At 41.9% G+C, this 18,743-nt stretch overlaps 1 protein-coding gene across 1 annotated transcript in view; it reads left to right on the forward strand.

Moving 5' to 3' along the window:
* Positions 1-980: 980 nt before the first annotated feature.
* Positions 981-18,743, forward strand: part of LOC311142532 (unconventional myosin-XVIIIa-like) — a 111,772-nt gene continuing 94,009 nt past the window's right edge. Inside the window, exons 1-2 of the mRNA XM_084178196.1 lie at positions 981-1,048; positions 11,378-12,512. Of these exons, the coding sequence (XP_084034322.1) occupies positions 11,502-12,512 (1,011 nt within the window). The 5' untranslated portion in view covers positions 981-1,048; positions 11,378-11,501. The remainder of the gene's footprint in view (positions 1,049-11,377; positions 12,513-18,743) is intronic.

An 18,743-nucleotide genomic window follows, 5' to 3' on the forward strand; every position in this document is an offset into this window, starting at 1 on the left:
AATCCTGCTTGCTTTACATCTGACACATCTACCGCAGCTAGCTAGATAATAATGGTTTATGATAATTGCAATTTAGTTCATTAACTAGCTAGCTAGCTAGCTAAGTGTAAAACTCTGAGTCTGGCTGTAAAACGCATCTAGCTAGCCAACTCGACTTTATCAGTCGTAGCCAAGCCAAGCTAGCTTGATACTCCGTAACGTGAGCTTACCATGCTTTTCTGGCCAACTGGACATTCTTCTCACCCATCTCGGTCGACTCCTTCTTGCCTACTTCCCTCTCTTGGTCTTCTTCTAGGTTCAAAACTATATGGCTGTAGTCCGGTGCCTTATTGTCAAAAGCAACCCACTCGTAACACAGTCACCCCAGTGCAGGCAGGGAGTCAATGGCTCAGTGTTCCAAAACTGTTCATCTGTTTCTATGTCAAGCAAGGACCCTGTACTATTTGTTATTTTTGTGTGTTTTTATGGTGGATGTGCAGCACAGCAGCATATAATAGATTTCATCTCCAATTTCCCCCCAAAAGTTCTTTAAACTTTGTCATACTGAATGCAGCCCAGGCAAACGCAATTAATCAATGTGCCTTGGCATTGATCAACCAATGATGTTTTAGATACCAACCACATATGTTTGCTTGACACCCCCTCATTATCATATTGGAGGAAGAAATACAGAAATAAATAAATGAAGAAATAATATAAATGAATAAAATGAAAGAAAGTGGGATTAATTATTGAAATAATTATTGATCTATTTATGTGTGCATTTATTTATTCATTTATCTATTTATGTGTGCATGTATTTATTTATTCATTTAATTATAATTATGGCAGGTTTGGTCCTCCATATGATCCCTCTGTCCAGATAGTATAATGTCCCCAAACAAGCCAGTAGGGGTCACTGCAAACCAGCTGACGGTAACTCATGCCTTAATAGACTGGACTGCCCTGCAAAGGCAGACACTCCAATAAAACTGCTGAAGCTACTGACAATCTCACTCAACCCTTCATCGGACTGCTCACCAACACTAAACCTGCATATCACTGAGCGGTGAGTAACCTACTATTCCATGTATTTATTTTTATTAGACCACGGTGTGTATGCTACATCTTTTCTCTCTCGATAAAACTGTTTGTCATGTGAAGCCACCGGTGTGATAAAGAATGAGGGCAAAGCAGCTTAAAGGGAGCGCATTATGACCAAGCTGTGACTAGCAGCGACAATAACCTCTCCACAGTGTTGGATACGAGCAGACAATAATTCAGCAACAATGTATAAATTCTGTCAGGAATATGTTGTTGCAGGTGTAAACGAACTGCCCACTGGGCACAGACGTCAGTACAACGTCTAGTTTTGATGTACAATTGGTTGAGTTGTCAACTAATGTGAATTCAACGTGATATCAACAAAACATGTCACCTTGTCATTGGATTTAGGTTAAAAGTAATGTGGGGAAAAAACCAGAAATGCCCTTAAGTTGACTTTTTGCAAATCCAATCCGTTTTTCACGTTGAGTTAGGTGGGGAAAAAACCCGAAATGCCCTTAAGTTGACTTTTTGCAAATCCAATCAGTTTTTCACGTTGATTCTACATCATCACATATATTTTTTGGGTTGAAATTACGTGGAAACAACATTGACCCGTTTTTACACTGGGTAGTTACATTTATATTAATTTGTTTCTATTTCCAACTAGGTATATGTCTAGGACAAGTGGCTCGCATAGGCTATAGGCAATCATAGCGCAGATATTATATGCTACTGTTCATATTCAGTTTATAGGCTATCCTTTTGTTTTTAGATATAGTCTACTGTATAGTCAAATATGTCCACGCATGACTGCTTCTCATTGCAGTGCCATGCGGCACGAGACGCATGGGGAGGGTCAGTAGCCTAGTTTGAATTGTAACTTTATTGATAGGCCCATGTAAATTGGAGGATGGCAGTGTCTTATTTATTTTTGTCAAGTTTGGTTTATCAATGTGTCGCAATAGTAGAGAACACTATCACTACTGTAATTCACTGACAGCTTTCAGCTGCAGGGCGTGGTTGGAGTGAGGTGGTCAGGAAGTGAATGCTTCTGATTCAGCAACCTGATTGGAAGATGATGATCCATACACAGATATATGGCGCTTTCAAGACAAATGGGAACTCGAGAAAAAGGGAGGTCAAATCATGACGTCTGTGATCTTCAGGTCGGAAAGTCAGAGCTCTAGAAAGATGCCCGAGTTTCCGACTTGGAATTCCGAGTTGGATGACCGTTCTAAATGATTTTCCCAGTCGGAAGTCGGAGATATCCGAGTTCCCAGTTGCTTTTAACTCGGCGATATAATTGATTAAGATTAGATAACAGCCAGCACACTATTTGGCCGTTCAGGACTGGGACTGTACTGGTGTAAAGGGAGTCTATTTCGGAAACCAAGAGAAAGTGTACTGGTCCCTTTTCTTCGGGCACATTAGTTTTCAATGAAGGGTCAACAGGGACACACTCTTTTGCCTTAGCCCTCCCACTTACAACTTGGAAATAACATTATTTGTGTCACATCAATGGAAATGTACAAAAGACATATCAGCATACCGATTTATTTTGGAAACCCCATAGTAATCTGCCCGAAAAAGTGTGTAACATCACTTATAAGTGTAGTGGTTTTGAACAGTTTACTGACAGAAAAGAAGCAACATTGTTATTTAATGAAAGGCAGCCTCCAACACATCTGATACCCTCACTACAACAATGGTGTCTGGTAGCTTCTACCAAGCCCTTGGTGAGCAAGTTAATTGAGACATTGAAATGCATTGCTGTGTAAAGCTGACCCACTCCCAGGCCCTGACAGTTTAAAGGCCAAGTGCAGTCAAAATTCAGTTTTTCCTATGTTTTGTATCATATTGTACAACAGCTGATGAAAAATGTGATCAGTGTTATTTCCTGATAGTTGCTGGTTGAAAATATAATCTACACAGAACCTTCTAAACTTCAGGTTGGCATGGGCGGGAGTTTCGGCTTTCGATGGTGCCATCACCATGCGGTAAATTGGTTAGTAGACCAATAAGAAAGAGTTCCAAACCTCTCTGCCAATAAACAGCTCATTTTCAGTTTCCCCCTTCTCAGACCACTCCCAGACAGTCTTAGCAAAATTATTGCTTGAGAAATAATTTTTTGCTAAAAAGCAATTTTTGCCTATTTTAATGGAAATCTTTTACAGTTAGGCACTAAATTATTACCCAGAAATGATTTGATATTGATATTAAAACAGCTGCATTGGGCCTTAAATTTTTTTCTTGCATGTTCATGAGAGTACTTTTCAAAATTCCAGCATAATATACTGTATCTTTAAATTGAAAGTAACTGCGAAAATTAGCTGTTATTAGAAAAGAGATTTGGAACTCACTTTCTTATTGGCCTATTAAACCACTTAAATATTAAGTCCCCCGTTTAGGGGACCTGGGTGGTTCTGGTACCGGTTCCGACTGACATTTTTGCTGATAAATTGATCTGTGGACACCGTAGATCGAAATGGCTTGCATTGAGCGGTAGGCATGGTTCTCACAGACACAGAAGTATATCCAAAGATTTTTACAACCAAGCACGAGCTAACAAGATGCTATTAGCGCGTTCAAGCATGTATTCACATATTTCCATTAGGGAACACCTATTCTGTGAAGTGCGCGTGTGCAATAACTCAACCCTTGCACTCCTTCTAAACAGCACAATTGTTTGAAACTTTGGGAAAGGGTCAAGTCTACAAAACCTAGTCCAGTCTGTTCGTAACAGATTGTAGTTTTGGGAACAGAAAACTGTATTGAGATCAAATGTTTAATCGATGAGAAAATTTGCAGAATGTCGGCCACTGGGCTTCCTCTTATCACCATATTTGGTGCTGAGTGGAAATGCCAGCCGGATGCTTCAGATTTATACATCCGGTGAAACATCTGGCTCATTGCAAAGATTATAGATATACTGACAAGATACTTGTCTCTCCACCCTAACAATGGGAGTTGTTGTCCGCAAAGCAGCACTGCGGTCTGTCAAGCTCCCGCCTATTACTCTATTTGGATTGGTGGATACATCTCATTATTTTATTAAAACATTTTACATTCAATGAAGGTTGTTGACGTCAACCGCTTGTATTCAATGGAGAGAGATGCTATGCTACTAGCCTCGTGTCATTAATATGCATAGCCATCTCGAGACAACTCAGATATAAAGGTTTTTTTCACAAAGTTGCCGGGACGTCACGTGTCCTACTTATATCAGTACACTCGTAACAACCTTACGAAACTTCAATTAGATCAAATAAACCTCATGTAGCAAATAAGCCATTCAATTTATTTTGTTGACCAAATTTGACTGTCATTGACCTCCATACAAAAACTCCTCACTTGGATACCGAAATAAACTAAACACCGCCACCTGCTGGCAGAGTTGGGCCTGTCATGGCTAGAAGGGATCCAGTTTGTGTCAAATTAAAGTCAAAAGTTGATTTTAGTTTTTGCATTTTAGCTAACCATGACCCTTTTCGTAACCTTAACCTAATTATCCCAACCTGCTTCATTAATTCTCCTAACCTGCTACGAAAAGTCAAATCTGACGATAATTTCACAAAAGCTGGATCCCTTCTAGCCATGACCCTTTCGGTCCTTTCTTTCACTTAGCCTCTTCCTCTCTGCTTATTGTTCTCTGTGGTATATATTTTCTGCCTGTGTGAAGTAGGATGTGAACTCTGACACCACTTGAAGCTGGGATGTCCCTCCTACCATTTCATTCTCTCTTCCGACTGTCCATTTAACTTCATAAATGTGAAGTCCCCATATTTGGGGACCCAATTCAGTCTGGTATGAGAACGGTAGCCCCAATCTGCAAATGCAGGGTGTCTGCGGAAAGCTGAGTATATTGGCTATTGATTGGTGCCTTCCAATCTTTGGTGTGACTTACTACCATAGATGGACATACGAATTTATAAGGGCAGGCCGAGCCGATGACCTCATTTCAAGATGGCTGCTACCTACATTCTGGTTAGCGTTATGAAGCATAAACGAAATAAACATGGAATATGTTGATACACACCGAAAGCCGGGACTCCACAGATCATGAGGATATCTTATTTGTCTGCCTGTGACCTACCGTTATTGATCACCAGCCCCGAGAGTCAAAAGGTTTATTTTACACAACGTTTTCACCAAACATCTTTCAAGGGAAGCTTCCATTTGGTCTGTGTTTGAGCTCTAGCTACATGGGGGGGGTATCAAATTAATCATTAGGTTGGTAGGAACAAATATTGCCAATGTTATCTGATGATGTATGACTTAATGGCAACATCGAATGTCCACCGAGTGCCTATATCTTTGCTCATCAAAAATATGATGTTGCCTGCTTACGCGCTGTAGGCATCCATTACACAGGGGATTGGCTACTATGGCACCTTGACAGTCTTGTAGCCAATGAGATACGTTTTCCAGGGATATGTAGTTGACCTGGGTGGGACAAAGCAAGGCCTAGAACCTTCTATGCGTAATGCGAACTATTGCTACCTTGCTCAGAGACGAGATGCACCGAGCACGCTACATTACATTGTAAACAGATTTCATCGCTTTAATTGAATGGCTTTAGCATAAAAGAAGGTAGCTATTAATAAGTACACCGACATAGAAGCTTTGAATAAAATACTGGAGTCGGACTCAGATCAGGGGAGCGATTTGGACAACGAGGATTTCGACTCGGCCGACAAAGATTGCTTCCTAGAAGGATTGGATCCACTTTTAGATCTGTAAGTAAATTATTTTCATGATTTTATATTGCTAATTTACTATATTTATTTCGATTTTTATAAATTCTCAGCTTTTTGTGCTTTGGATTGAGTTTACATAGGCCTATGTAACAAGTAATGTCAATGTTATATAATTCCAAAGTAGATATTGTCTGTTTCATATTAGTTCACTTTTTTCTGTTCTAAATTTCATCCTTCATAACTTTGGAGAGGCCACTAAACTCTCATGGCCATGGTTTATTTGTGGTTCTCACGTCTGCCTTTGTCTCCAAAGTGTTACTGTTTGCATCGTGTGTGTGTGTGCTTCACACCTTCTATGTGAGTCACTGTACAGATAAAGGTTAGGCTTGGTGATTTTACTTTACAGTAATGTCATTTTGTAAATTTAGTCAACTGTAATTCTGTTTGTCTTACAACAATATATCCCTTTATTTTATTCACCACAGAGTGGAGGATGCAGAGGGTTTGGATGATGACATTTGTGAGCCACCCCTCCCCAGCAAGCGCCTTCACCCCCCACTGATGAAACTGAGGACAGGTGGCATACGGTCCTTGAAGATGATTAACCAGAACAATTTAGGTTTAAACCCAAACGACCTGAAGGCCCACAGTTGGTTAGTGATGAAACATACACCCGCTTACAGCTGGTTCAGCTCTACTTTACCACCTCTGTACTGGGAACACTAATTAGTAATACCAACAGGTATGGGGACAAGAAGCAGCAGGGGGGGAAGGAAGATGTCCTGGAAACCTATCACCATGGGTGACATGCTCAACTACATTTCCTTGGTGATTTACATGGGACTGTTGAAGGTATCAAGACTAGTTGACAACTGGAGCAAGTCCCCACTCTATCGGTTCGAGTTCCCCACCTCCATCATGAGTGAAAACCGATTCTTCACATGAGTGACCCACAAAAGGATCAGGAGAATGACCAGAAGAAGGGGACTGCAGGGTATGATCATCTTGCAAGAGTCAAGCCCCTTTATCATGACATGGTGGAGGGATGCAGAACTTACTTCAAGCCTGCTCAAAATCTATCTATAGATGAGCACATGGTTGCCTCAAAGGCTTGAATTGGCTTGAAGCAATATATGAAAAATAAGCCGACCAAATGGGGCTACAAGCTCTTTGTGCTAGCCGATTCAGCCTCTGCCTACATATGGAACTTATTCATCTATGAAGGCAAGGCGATCACACCCACTGGGAAGGGCCTTAGTTATGACTCTGTCATGCAGCTGATGGACTTCCCCTTACTTGGCAGTGGGTACAACATCTTTGTGGACAATTGTTATACTAGTCCCATGCTTTTCATAGACATCTTGAAAAAGGGTATAGGGGCACCATTCGTCCTAACAGAATCAAGGTAAAGGTAAACAACATGACAAAGACAGCGGAGAGGGGGACCATACGTTGGATCAGGACTAACAAGCTGCTTTTTGTGAAATGGAAGGACACTAGGGAAGTACCCATGCTCACCGCACAGCATAAGGTATTCAATAATGACGGTGGTGAAAAATGCCAATGGGGCATGGGTGAGGAAGAATGTCCCCGTTTCTGTGAAGAACTTCAATGTCAGCATGGGGGGTGTCGACCTATCTGATGCTCTGATAGGCTACTACCAGGTCCTCCACAAGACCAGGAAGTGGTATAATACTTTTTTTTACCACTTTGTGGACATTGCTACAGTAAACGCTTTCATTCTCCACAAGCAGATGGCCAAAGCAAAAGGTCAAACCTCTCTCTCCCATTTGGCCTTCCGAGAGCAGCTGGTGTTGGAAATGGCTGAATTGGGGGCCCAAAGCAACCTCACAACCATCACAAGACCCCCCACTCAAGGTGAGCGCCACTATCCAACACACATGCCAAAAGACAAAAGGAAGAACTGCAAGCATTGCACAAAACACGGGGGGGGAAGGGTGAAGGGTGAAATGCCAGATCTTCTGTCCGAAATGCCAGTTCACTTTTTCTTTCATGGCAGAGAGGGACTGCTTCAAAGAAAGTGAAATCTAATCATTTACACCTGGGATGTAAAACGAACACGAATGCCATTTGTAAATAGTTCCGCTTATTTAAAATTGTGCACCTTTTTTAGTGAAGGACACGTGTGTAACCAAGTTTGTGTTTGATAAGACGTTTTTATATATTTTTTTAATGAACAGTACCAGTCAAAAGTTTGGACACACCTACTCATTCCAGGGTTTTTCTTTATTTTTACTATTTTCTACATTGTAGAATAATAGTGAAGACATCAAAACTATGAAATAACACATATGGAATCATGTAGTAACCAAAAAAGTGTTAAACAAATCAAAATATATTTGAGATTCTTCAAATAGCCACTCTTTGCCTTGATGACAGCTTTGCATACTCTTGGCATTCTCTCAACCAGCTTCATGAGGTAGTCACCTGGAATGCATTTCAATTAACAGGTGTGCCTTCTTAAAAGTTAATTTGTGGAATTTATTTCCTTCTTAATGTGTTTGAGCCATTCAGTTGTGTTGTGACAAGGTAGGGGTGGTATACAGAAGATAGCCCTATTTGGTAAAAGACCAAGTCCATATTATAGCAAGAACAGCTCAAATAAGCAAAGAGAAACCACAGTCCATCATTACTTTAAGACATGAAGGTCAGTCAATACGGAACGTTTCAAGAACTTTGAGTGTTTCTTCAAGTGCAGTTGCAAAAACCATCAAGCGCTTTGATGAAACTGGCTCTCATGAGGACCGCCACAGGAATGGAAGAACCAGAGTTACCTCTGCTGCAGAGGATAAATTCATTAGAGTTACTAGCCTCAGAAATTGCAACCCAAATAAATGCTTCAGAGTTCAAGTAAAAGACACATCTCAACATCAACTGTTCAGAGGGGACTGTGTGAATCAGGCCTTCATGGTCGAATTGCTGCACAGAAACCACTACTAAAGGACACCAATAAGAAGAAGAGACTTGTTTGGGCCAAGAAACACAAGCAATGGACATTAGACCGGTGGAAATTTGTCCTTAGGCCTGGAGTCGAAATTTGAGATTTTTGGTTCCAACCGCCGTGTCTTTGTGAGACGCGGTGTGGGTGAACGGATGACGTGTATTTCCCGCCATAAAGCATGGAGGAGGAGGTGTGATGGTGTGGGGGTGCTTTGCTGGTGACACTGTCTGTGATTTATTTAGAATTCAAGGCACACTTAACCAGCATGGCTGCCACAGCATTCTGCAGCGATACGCCATCCCATCTGGTTTGGGCTTAGTCCCACTCTCATTTGTTTTTCAACAGGACATTGACCCAACACACCTCCAGGCTGTGTAAGGGCTATTTGACCAAGAAGGAGAGTGATGGAGTGCTGCATCAGATGACCTGGCCTCCACAATCCCCCGACCTCAACCCAATTGAGATTGTTTGGGATGAGTCGGACGGCAGAGTGAAGGAAAAGCAGCCAACAAGTGCTCAGCATATGTGGGAACTCCTTCAAGACTGTTGGAAAAGCATTCCAGGTGAAGCTGGTTGAGAGAATGCCAAGAGTGTGCAAAGCTGTCATGAAGGCAAAGTGTGGCTATTCGAAGAATCTCAAATATATAATATATTTTGATTAGTTTAAAACTGTTTTTGGTTACTACATGATTCCATATGTGTTATTTCATAGTTTTGATGTCTAAAAATAAATAAAAACCTTGAATGAGTAAGTGTGTCCAAACTTTTGACTGGTAGTGTATATATGTTGCTTTTATATTTTTTTTGTAAACAGTTCATTTGTATGTGGGATCAATACATTGGATATGCCTAGGCTAAACGTTCAGACACTTTGGAGAGGTTGAAAAAACACTTGGATATCCCATGTATGTCCGCCGACACCACCACAATGTTTGAGAGAGGTTGGTGTTGTAGTAATTTAGTTTTTATAGTGAACAATAACATATCCAGTGTGCAAAAACAGTGCAATTACCACATTCTGACACTTTGGAGAGGCTGAAAGGACACTTGAATGTACCCTGGATACCCCATAACACCACCACAATGTTTGAGTGAGGTTGATATGGTAGAAATTGTGTTTTTATACTGAACAAATTGCATTTAGGGATTGCAAATATGTAATAGCACTGGAATTATCTAATATACAGACATATGCCACTTTGGAGAGGTTTAGGGACACTTGGAAACGTCCCGTGACCACACCTGACACCACTTACTATAACATCTGCCCATTTCTAGTTGCTAGGTCTATCAATCACATTTTTTTCTGATATAGTTCACATGTTGTGGAAGCCATCTGATGTGTTTCAAGCTCTAGTCATCAATAATTCACTTATAACTTGTCAATGAAAGATGACTTTCAAAATAAAACAAATAAAAAATGGTTATTGTGTATTCTGAACTATGTAACTCCTATCTTCTGATCATTTCCTCATAATCTCCCAGATGTCTTCTTTCAAAGTTTTTGCATGTCAGAATCATGTAATTACACATGAATAGCAGTTACTTTTGGGTATGTCTCTTTAGGCGGAAATCTACATTTACCATTACATTTAAGAGGTTAACTCCTGGCTGAACCCTACTTCACAGCCACTGACAAAGCACATGCCTGCAATCCTTACATGGTAGCGCAGCAGGTTTCGTTACTGTAGCGGGTCAATTTATAGACAACTTGATGAAAGTAATCTAAAATAATTCATAGATTTCTGTTTGTCATAGATGGACAATATTAATATGGGATGAAAGACGAGTTCAGGAAGCCAAGTTAGTGCTCGTGTGGCGTTCACAGCAGTGGGGGCAGACGTTTTGATCAATAGAGACCTTTAGAAAATATGCAAATATATGTATTTTACAGTTTAAGGAAGGTGAAATCTTATAGTTAGCCATTTTATAATTTGATTATACTATATTTAGAAAGCTTAAGTCATTTCAAGCCTTATTCATACAGTTTTGTTGAATAGTAAATACATCATATAAAATAGTTAATATTTTCAAATTTGTATCATATTTGTACTGTGTACTTGACCTTATGTCCTCAAAGGTGACTACACCTCAGCAATTTATACAAATGTTTACAAGAAAGGTGAGCTTTGTACCTTTTTGGCATATGCATTATTACTAGTTATTGTTTATTCTCATGCTAAATAATTACTTATGAGGATTACATAGATTACAATTTAGATTACATGATGTCACCAGGCAGACCAATACTGCATCCCACAAAAACTGGCAGGAATTTCAGGTGGTCTTTTCAAACAGCTCTTACACTAAAAGGGCATTATCATCATTTTCACAAGTTCACAGTATCATTCCAACCTCGTAGTGTGGATATACTGTATATAAAACACAGGACAATCACGATTTTGTCTGCACTAGGCCTTAAACATAAAATAAAAATATTTCACTCATATTGTAATTGATTATAGGTCATATTTCATAGATATCTGGAAACACTGGACAGCTACTTTAAATGAGCCTAGACATTCCCTGGTGACAAACACTCTTTCTGTCATTGTCTCTAGCCATGGGCATGCCACATGATCTGAAATGATATCTCATTGCCATTGTATTGGGTGATTGTTGGATTATGGCCAAATACTTACTTGACTGTCTCTTCTCTCCTCATGGCCCCTCTGTTGATGACATTTCAAAGTGTCACCCAGATGCTTCCATGACCTGAGTCAAAAGCCTGAACTGATACTTCACTTGTGTATGGAACCCCCCTGGTGTAAACCTACACAAACCAACCTTGAGGGGGTTGCTATTTGGAGCCGAATATGTTCCATCTGATCAAGAAAGACAAGGATGAGAGGAAGAAGGACAAAAAAGACAGGAAGGACAAAAAGGAGAGGATGTCACAGGCAGAGCTGAAGAGCCTGGACGAGATGAGCCAGAGGCGGGGCTTCTTCAACCTCCACCGAGGAGGCTCTAAGAGGGACTCTAAGGTCAAGCTGGAGATCTCCAGCCCCATCCCTATCAAGGTGGCCATCAACACAGAGCTCAGCCTTACTGATCTAGACGCTGATCGCTTCAGTAACCGTGGCAGCATGGTCCTGGACCCGGGCCAGATGAGTGCAACCAGCTCCAGTGATGACATCAAGGGGGAGGGGGGACAGGACCCCCATCGCATCTCTGTGAAGGAGCGGGCGGCCAAGTTCGGCGGTCTGGCCAAGCAGAACTCCCAGGTGGGCCAGATCATGAAGCCCTTCTCCCAGAGGAGCAAAGAGGAGAGTGCCTCTGAGGCCTCCACACCGGGCTCAACTCAACCGTCTCCCCAATTAGAGAACAAGGTGTTTGACCCCCACCACAGACGGGGTTCCCAGCAGCATCCCCAGGTCCACAGCAGGGCTGGGAAAAGGGTTCACATCCCAGAGGTGGTGGAGAAGACCTTCCCTGCAGACCTGCGGCTGCCTGGCGTCATGGCTCCACCTATGCCTGAGCCCAGGGAACTGGAGCTGCAGCGCCGCAACACAGGAGACTTTGGCTTCTCCTTGCGCCGCACCACCATGTTGGACCGAAGGTCTGATGGTGGGGTTTACCGGAGGGTTGTACACTTTGCTGAGCCTGGAGCTGGGACCAAGGACCTGGCGCTGGGTCTGGTGCCTGGAGACAGGTTGGTGGAGATCAACGGACACAACGTGGAGAATAGGAGCCGGGACGAGATCGTGGAGAAGATCCGTCAGTCTGGGGACTCTGTGAGGCTAAAGGTTCAGCCCATCGTGGAGCTGAGTGAGCTGAGCCGCTGCTGGCTGAGGAGCAGTGAGGGGCTGCGCAGCGAGGCCTACGATGTAAGTACCTAATTTGTCGTGCCTTTTTAACCTTTTCAACCAAGGTGCTGTCAGTAATATATTCCACATATCAGGGGACTCTTTGGTGATTGCTGATGATTGTGAGTCTGTACCTGAGAGAATTTGTGAAGGGCCTGTTGGAAAAGGCCAGTTCCTAATGAGGAAGTGTGGGTATCTTATTTTCTTACAGTTTGACAACTGCACTGCACATGCTTTGTGCTGCTTTTATCTTCTAAAGTTTCTAAACACATTCGTTTTCAGCAATCGATCACACTCTATCACTACCCTTCCATTGAACTGAACTGTGTGTGACAGGAAGAGTTGACTCTCTTTCTGGACCTGTATATCCAGTTGATGACTAAATCAGGGGCCTCATTACGAAAAGTAGTGTTTACCTTACTCTGACCTGAGAATGTGAAGCATGGCTGTACAACCCCATACTGAGTGTGTTTTCTTATGTTTGGCATTCTTCAGCAGAGATGCCTGCCTCTCAGTTAGGTAACCACAGTACTACAGTGCCTTCAGAAATGATTCATACCCCTTGACTTATTCCAGATTTGGTTGTTAAAGCCTGAATTCAAAATGGATTCAATAGATTTTTGTTCTCACACATTTACACACAATACCCCATAATGACAAAGTGAAAACATGTTTTTAGAAATTTAGCAAATGTATTGAAATGAAATACAGAAATGTCTCATTTACATAAGTATTCACACCCCTGAGTCAATACTTTGTAGAAGCACCTTTGGCGGCGATTACAACTGTGAGTCTTTTTGGGTAAGTCTCTAAGAGCTTTGCACACCTGGATTGTACAATATTTGCAGTATTACTTAAGTGCCTTGTTGCAAACAGGATGCATGTTTTGGAATATTTTTTATTCTGTACAGGCTTCCTTCTTTTCACTCTGTCATTTAGGTTAGTATTGTCAAGTAATTACAATGGTGTTCATCAATCCTCAGTTTTCTCATATCACAACCATTAAACTCTGTAACTGTTTTAAAATCACCATTGGCCTCATGGTGAAATCTCTGAGCAGTTTCCTTCCTCTCCGGCAACTGAGTTAGGAAGGACGGATGTATCTTTGTAGGAACTGGGTGTATTGATACACCATCCAAAGTGTAATTAATAATTTCACCATGCTCAAAGGGATATTCAGGGTCTGCTTTTTTTAGTTCACACATCTACCAATCGGTGCCCTTCTTTGCGAGGCATTGAAAAACCTCCCTGGTCTTTGTGGTTGAATCTGTGCTTGACATTCACTACTTGATTGATGGACCTTACAGATAATTGTATGTGTGGGGTATGGAGATGGGGTAGTCATTCAAAAATCATGTTAACCAGTATTATTGAACACGGAATGAGTCCATGCAACTTATTATGCGATTTGTTAAGCACATTTTTACTCCCGAACTTATTTAGGCTTGCCATAACAAAGGGGTTGAATACTTATTGACTCAAGACATTTCAGCTTTACATTTTTTTATTAAATTCTAACATTTTCTTCAAGCAAAATTCCACTTAGACATTATGAGGTATTGTGTGTAGATCAGTGAAACAATCTCAATGTAATACTTTTTAAATTCAGGCTGTAACACAACAAAATGTGGAAAAAGTAAAGGGGTGTGAATCATTTTTGGAGGCACTGTACGTGGTTCCACAGTCACCTCACAGAGAGGGTGACACGTTTCTCTCTGTATGCCGGGTGTGAGGAGCTGCCTCCTGTGGAGAGGCTTGATGACGCTGTCCTGTGTGTACTGTGTGTGTCTGGTATATGTAATCCCATACTCCCCCTCCTACCTCCCCCTTTGACTCCAAACAAAGACGAGCTGGAGGGGAGTTTTGTAGGACAATAGCACAAAGATTACAACAGCCCCATGGCCATATGTTGTTGCAATAACAAACGAAGGCCCGGTTTGCAGTTGTCTGTACAATCTCATGACATGAGTTTGTAGTTCCGAGTTGCACTGCAGTAGTTACAAGAGAAGCATATTGTTATGGTTTTTATAAGGATTTTATGAACTTTTGGTCAATAATCTATGCTCTGTTCGAATAGGGAGTGAGTGTGGCAGTTGAAAGTGTGGATAAAAGCTCTGTCCTGCCCCTCCCACTTCTAACCTTTCAACCCCACACACTTGTCCCATGTTCCTGTGTAACAGGTCTTTCTACTGTTATCTCTCTGGTAGGCTACCAGAGTAGGATTCCTGTCATTCCTACTCTTCTCCAACAGTTACTGTATATGACAAGATTCCCCAACATTTTACTATCCACTTTTTATTACTCATGATTAGGTCCTAATCATGTCCATTTGTTGTGTAGAGATACAGGGACATCATCACAAACTCAAGGATCCTGCAGACTCATAATACATGGTCCAAAATGGAACTGAAATTGAATGGGCGTTTTTTGCTTCCTCATGTGAAGAGGAAGTGAAGGTCACAGCTCCTTTTTTTTTTAGAGTTGAATTGTTTTATTAGACTGGTGGTGCATATCCATGTCAGTCACCAGAGGGTTTGTTATTCTGGTGCCCAATGCCTGGTGCTTTGTTCCAGAAACAAACAAACACACAGGGTGACAGGGCTTCAGCAAGAATCTGAATAAACGCCTGGGAAAGTTGGTCATCACTCAAATCTACAGAGAGAAGGGTGTCCAGTCCGAGCCTTTGCCACTCCCAGGACAGAGTATGTATAAGTCTGTATCCTGGTTCACTACTGCTAGGGCAATTCTGAGGTTCTACCCAGATGTGTGCCCTATCTCTCACACCCCCTGCTGGGTCAGGGCAGTGGGTATGTCAGCTAAGAAGCTTAGTACCAACCAACCAACCAACCAACCACCCAGCAGGCCAATGCCCACTACAGACAGATGCCCCACTGACTTAGGCTCCAGATAGACCACTGACTGGGGTATTGTTGGCAGGTTCAGTAGACCTAGCAGAGCAGCATCAGACAGGTCTGGACTGGTCTTATGATTTACATCATGTGCTGTACTTGATCATATCCTCTTTTCATACCCTTGTATTGTGGAAATTGTCCTCTTGGTCCTGTACAGCAAGCTGTGGGTTGGTATTGAGTTGTGCTGGGAATGTGTGACTTTCTGCAGATGGTTAAATGAGCTGGAAGGGGAATTTACGATTACGATGTGTTAATTAGAGAGTTTAGAATGGATTGGGTAGATGGATCTCTAGCTGTGTGCTAAAAAGAGGATCTTCTCTCTGGTTCCTGTAGCCCTAGATATAATTTGAGAATATTTATAGTATCAAAGTCCATTTCCTTCTCTTTTGGCAAGGTGTGTGGAATGTTGGATTTCCTCCTGCATTGCCCAGGGATGTGGACTTTGCTCGGTACTGTAGTCTACGTAGAGTCTAAATTAAAATAGAACTGCACAGAATATGGCACTATCCATTTGATATCACAATTCCTCAAAAATATGTGTTCATACATTTGTTCATATTGGCAGTGTGACCAGGTCACCCCCGCTAGTTAAATGGATGGGGGTGAGTGGGTGGGAATGTACATTGTGTGGCTCTGGACTGCACATAAACAAGCAGTGTGAACTGTGAAGGTGTTGTGTTTCTCGTTACTCTCCCATAGCCTCCACCAGCAGGCTTGTCAGGCAGGATCCACACACCTGGCAACCAGATGCTCAGAAGCTTACACCTAAAATGAAATCACATTTTATTTGTCACATACACGTGTTTAGCAGATGTTATTGCGGGTGTAGCGAAATGCTTGTGCTTCTAGCTCCGACAGTGCAGTAATATCTAACAATTACACAACATATACCCAATACACACAAATCTAAGTAAGGAATGGAATTAAGAATATATATATATATATGGACTAAGATACAGTATATACATATGAGATGAGTAATGCAAGATATGTAAACATTATTAAAGTGACTAGTGTTCCATTTCTTAAAGTGGCCAGTGATTTCTAGTTTATGTCTATAGGCAGCAGCCTCTTATGTGCTAGTGATGGCTATTTAATAGTCTGATGGCCTTGAGATAGAAGCTGTTTTTCAGTCTCTCGGTCCCAGCTTTGATGCACCTGTACTGACCTTGCCTGCTGGATGATAGCGGGGTGAACAGGCAGTGGCTCGGGTGGTTGATTTCCTTGATGATCTTTTTGGCCTTCCTGTGACATCGGGTGCTGTAGGTGTCCTGGAGGGCGGGTAGTTTGCCCCCGGGAATGCATTCGGCAGACCGCACCACCCTCTGGAGAGCCCTGCGGTTGCGGGCGGTGTAGTTGCCGTACCAGGCGGTGATACAGCCCAACAGGATGCTCTCAATTGTGCATCTGTAAATGTTTGTGAGGGTTTTAGGTGCCAAGCCAAACATAAAGTCACTGTGACCATTACGATATACTATATTGGTTTTTATTCTTGGCCTCTTTTTTATGTAAACAAATAAATTATGATTTATGAGTGTGAACATGCCAAAGCTCACAGAACTACCAACAGTCTGTTTTATTTGTTTCCAGCCAGCTCTATCTAGGCTTTTCTTCCAAAACTCGAAATTATTATCATAATGTTTTTTTTACATTTAATAGAAGTACAGACTCAGAGCTTCAAACGGGTATATCATACACTGTAGTTGGGCGAAGTTATGCTGCTTTAAAAGTTGATCAACCTGCAACCCCACTTTTGCGAAAAAGCCCCTGAGAGATTTTGTAGAGGTTTTCACACTAGCTAGAGAGCTCTTCTTTGTGAATGCCCATTCAGCATCATTCACACTCTCTTAAACCTTAGCCCCATCCTTCTCTTTATAGATTTCACATGTGAACGGGTCTCTTTCTGAATGGGTCTCCTTTGTTTAGCACCAGCTAAATTCAGGGAAGCAATGTGTAGCAACACTTTACCAGTTGTCCATAGCTGTGTATTAAAACAAAATCTGTGGTAGTAAAGATGATCTATACTGACCAGGGAAGGCCCCATTCTGTATAGACTGAAGCCTGCCCCTCCATTATCTCAGCCAATCATGGCAAGCCAGGAAGGAACCTGCATTTCTCTCTATACAGTGGGGAAAAAAAGTATTTAGTCAGCCACCAATTGTGCAAGTTCTCCCACTTAAAAAGATGAGAGAAGCCTGTAATTATCATCATAGGTACACGTCAACTATGACAGACAAATTGAGAGAAAAAAATCCAGAAAATCACATTGTAGGATTTTTAATGAATTTATTTGCAAATTATGGTGGAAAATAAGTATTTGGTCACCTACAAACAAGCAAAAATCCCAGAACCACACAGGGGGACCTAGTGAATGAACTGCAGAGAGCTGGGACCAAAGTAACAAAGCCTACCATCAGTAACACACTACGCCGCCAGGGACTCAAATCCTGCAGTGCCAGACGTGTCCCCCTGCTTAAGCCAGTACATGTCCAGGCCCGTCTGAAGTTTGCTAGAGTGCATTTGGATGATCCAGAAGAGGATTGGGAGAATGTCATATGGTCAGATGAAACCAAAATATAACTTTTTGGTAAAAACTCAACTCGTCGTGTTTGGAGGACAAAGAATGCTGAGTTGCATCCAAAGAACACCATACCTACTGTGAAGCATGGGGGTGGAAACATCATGCTTTGGGGCTGTTTTTCTGCAAAGGGACCAGGACGACTGATCCGTGTAAAGGAAAGAATGAATGGGGCCATGTATCGTGAGATTTTGAGTGAAAACCTCCTTCCATCAGCAAGGGCATTGAAGATGAAACGTGTCTGGGTCTTTCAGCATGACAATGATCCCAAACACACCGCCCGGGCAACGAAGGAGTGGCTTCGTAAGAAGCATTTCAAGGTCCTGGAGTGGCCTAGCCAGTCTCCAGATCTCAATCCCATAGAAAATCTTTGGAGGGAGTTGAAAGTCCGTGTTGCCCAGCGACAGCCCCAAAACATCACTGCTCTAGAGGAGATCTGCATGGAGGAATGGGCCAAAATACCAGCAACAGTGTGTGAAAACCTTGTGAAGACTTACAGAAAACGTTTGACCTGTGTCATTGCCAACAAAGGGTATATAACAAAGTATTGAGAAATGTTTGTTATTGACCAGATACTTATTTTCCACCATAATTTGCAAATGAATTCATAAAAAATCCTACTATGTGATTTTCTGGATTTTTTCCCTCATTTTGTCTGTCATAGTTGACGTGTACCTATGATGAAAATTACAGGCCTCTCTCATCTTTTTAAGTGAGAGAACTTGCACAATTGGTGGCTGACTAAATACTTTTTTCCCCCAC

This window comes from Coregonus lavaretus (assembly GCF_964263955.1).
Source record: "Coregonus lavaretus genome assembly, chromosome: 15".
Lineage (NCBI taxonomy): Eukaryota > Metazoa > Chordata > Actinopteri > Salmoniformes > Salmonidae > Coregonus > Coregonus lavaretus.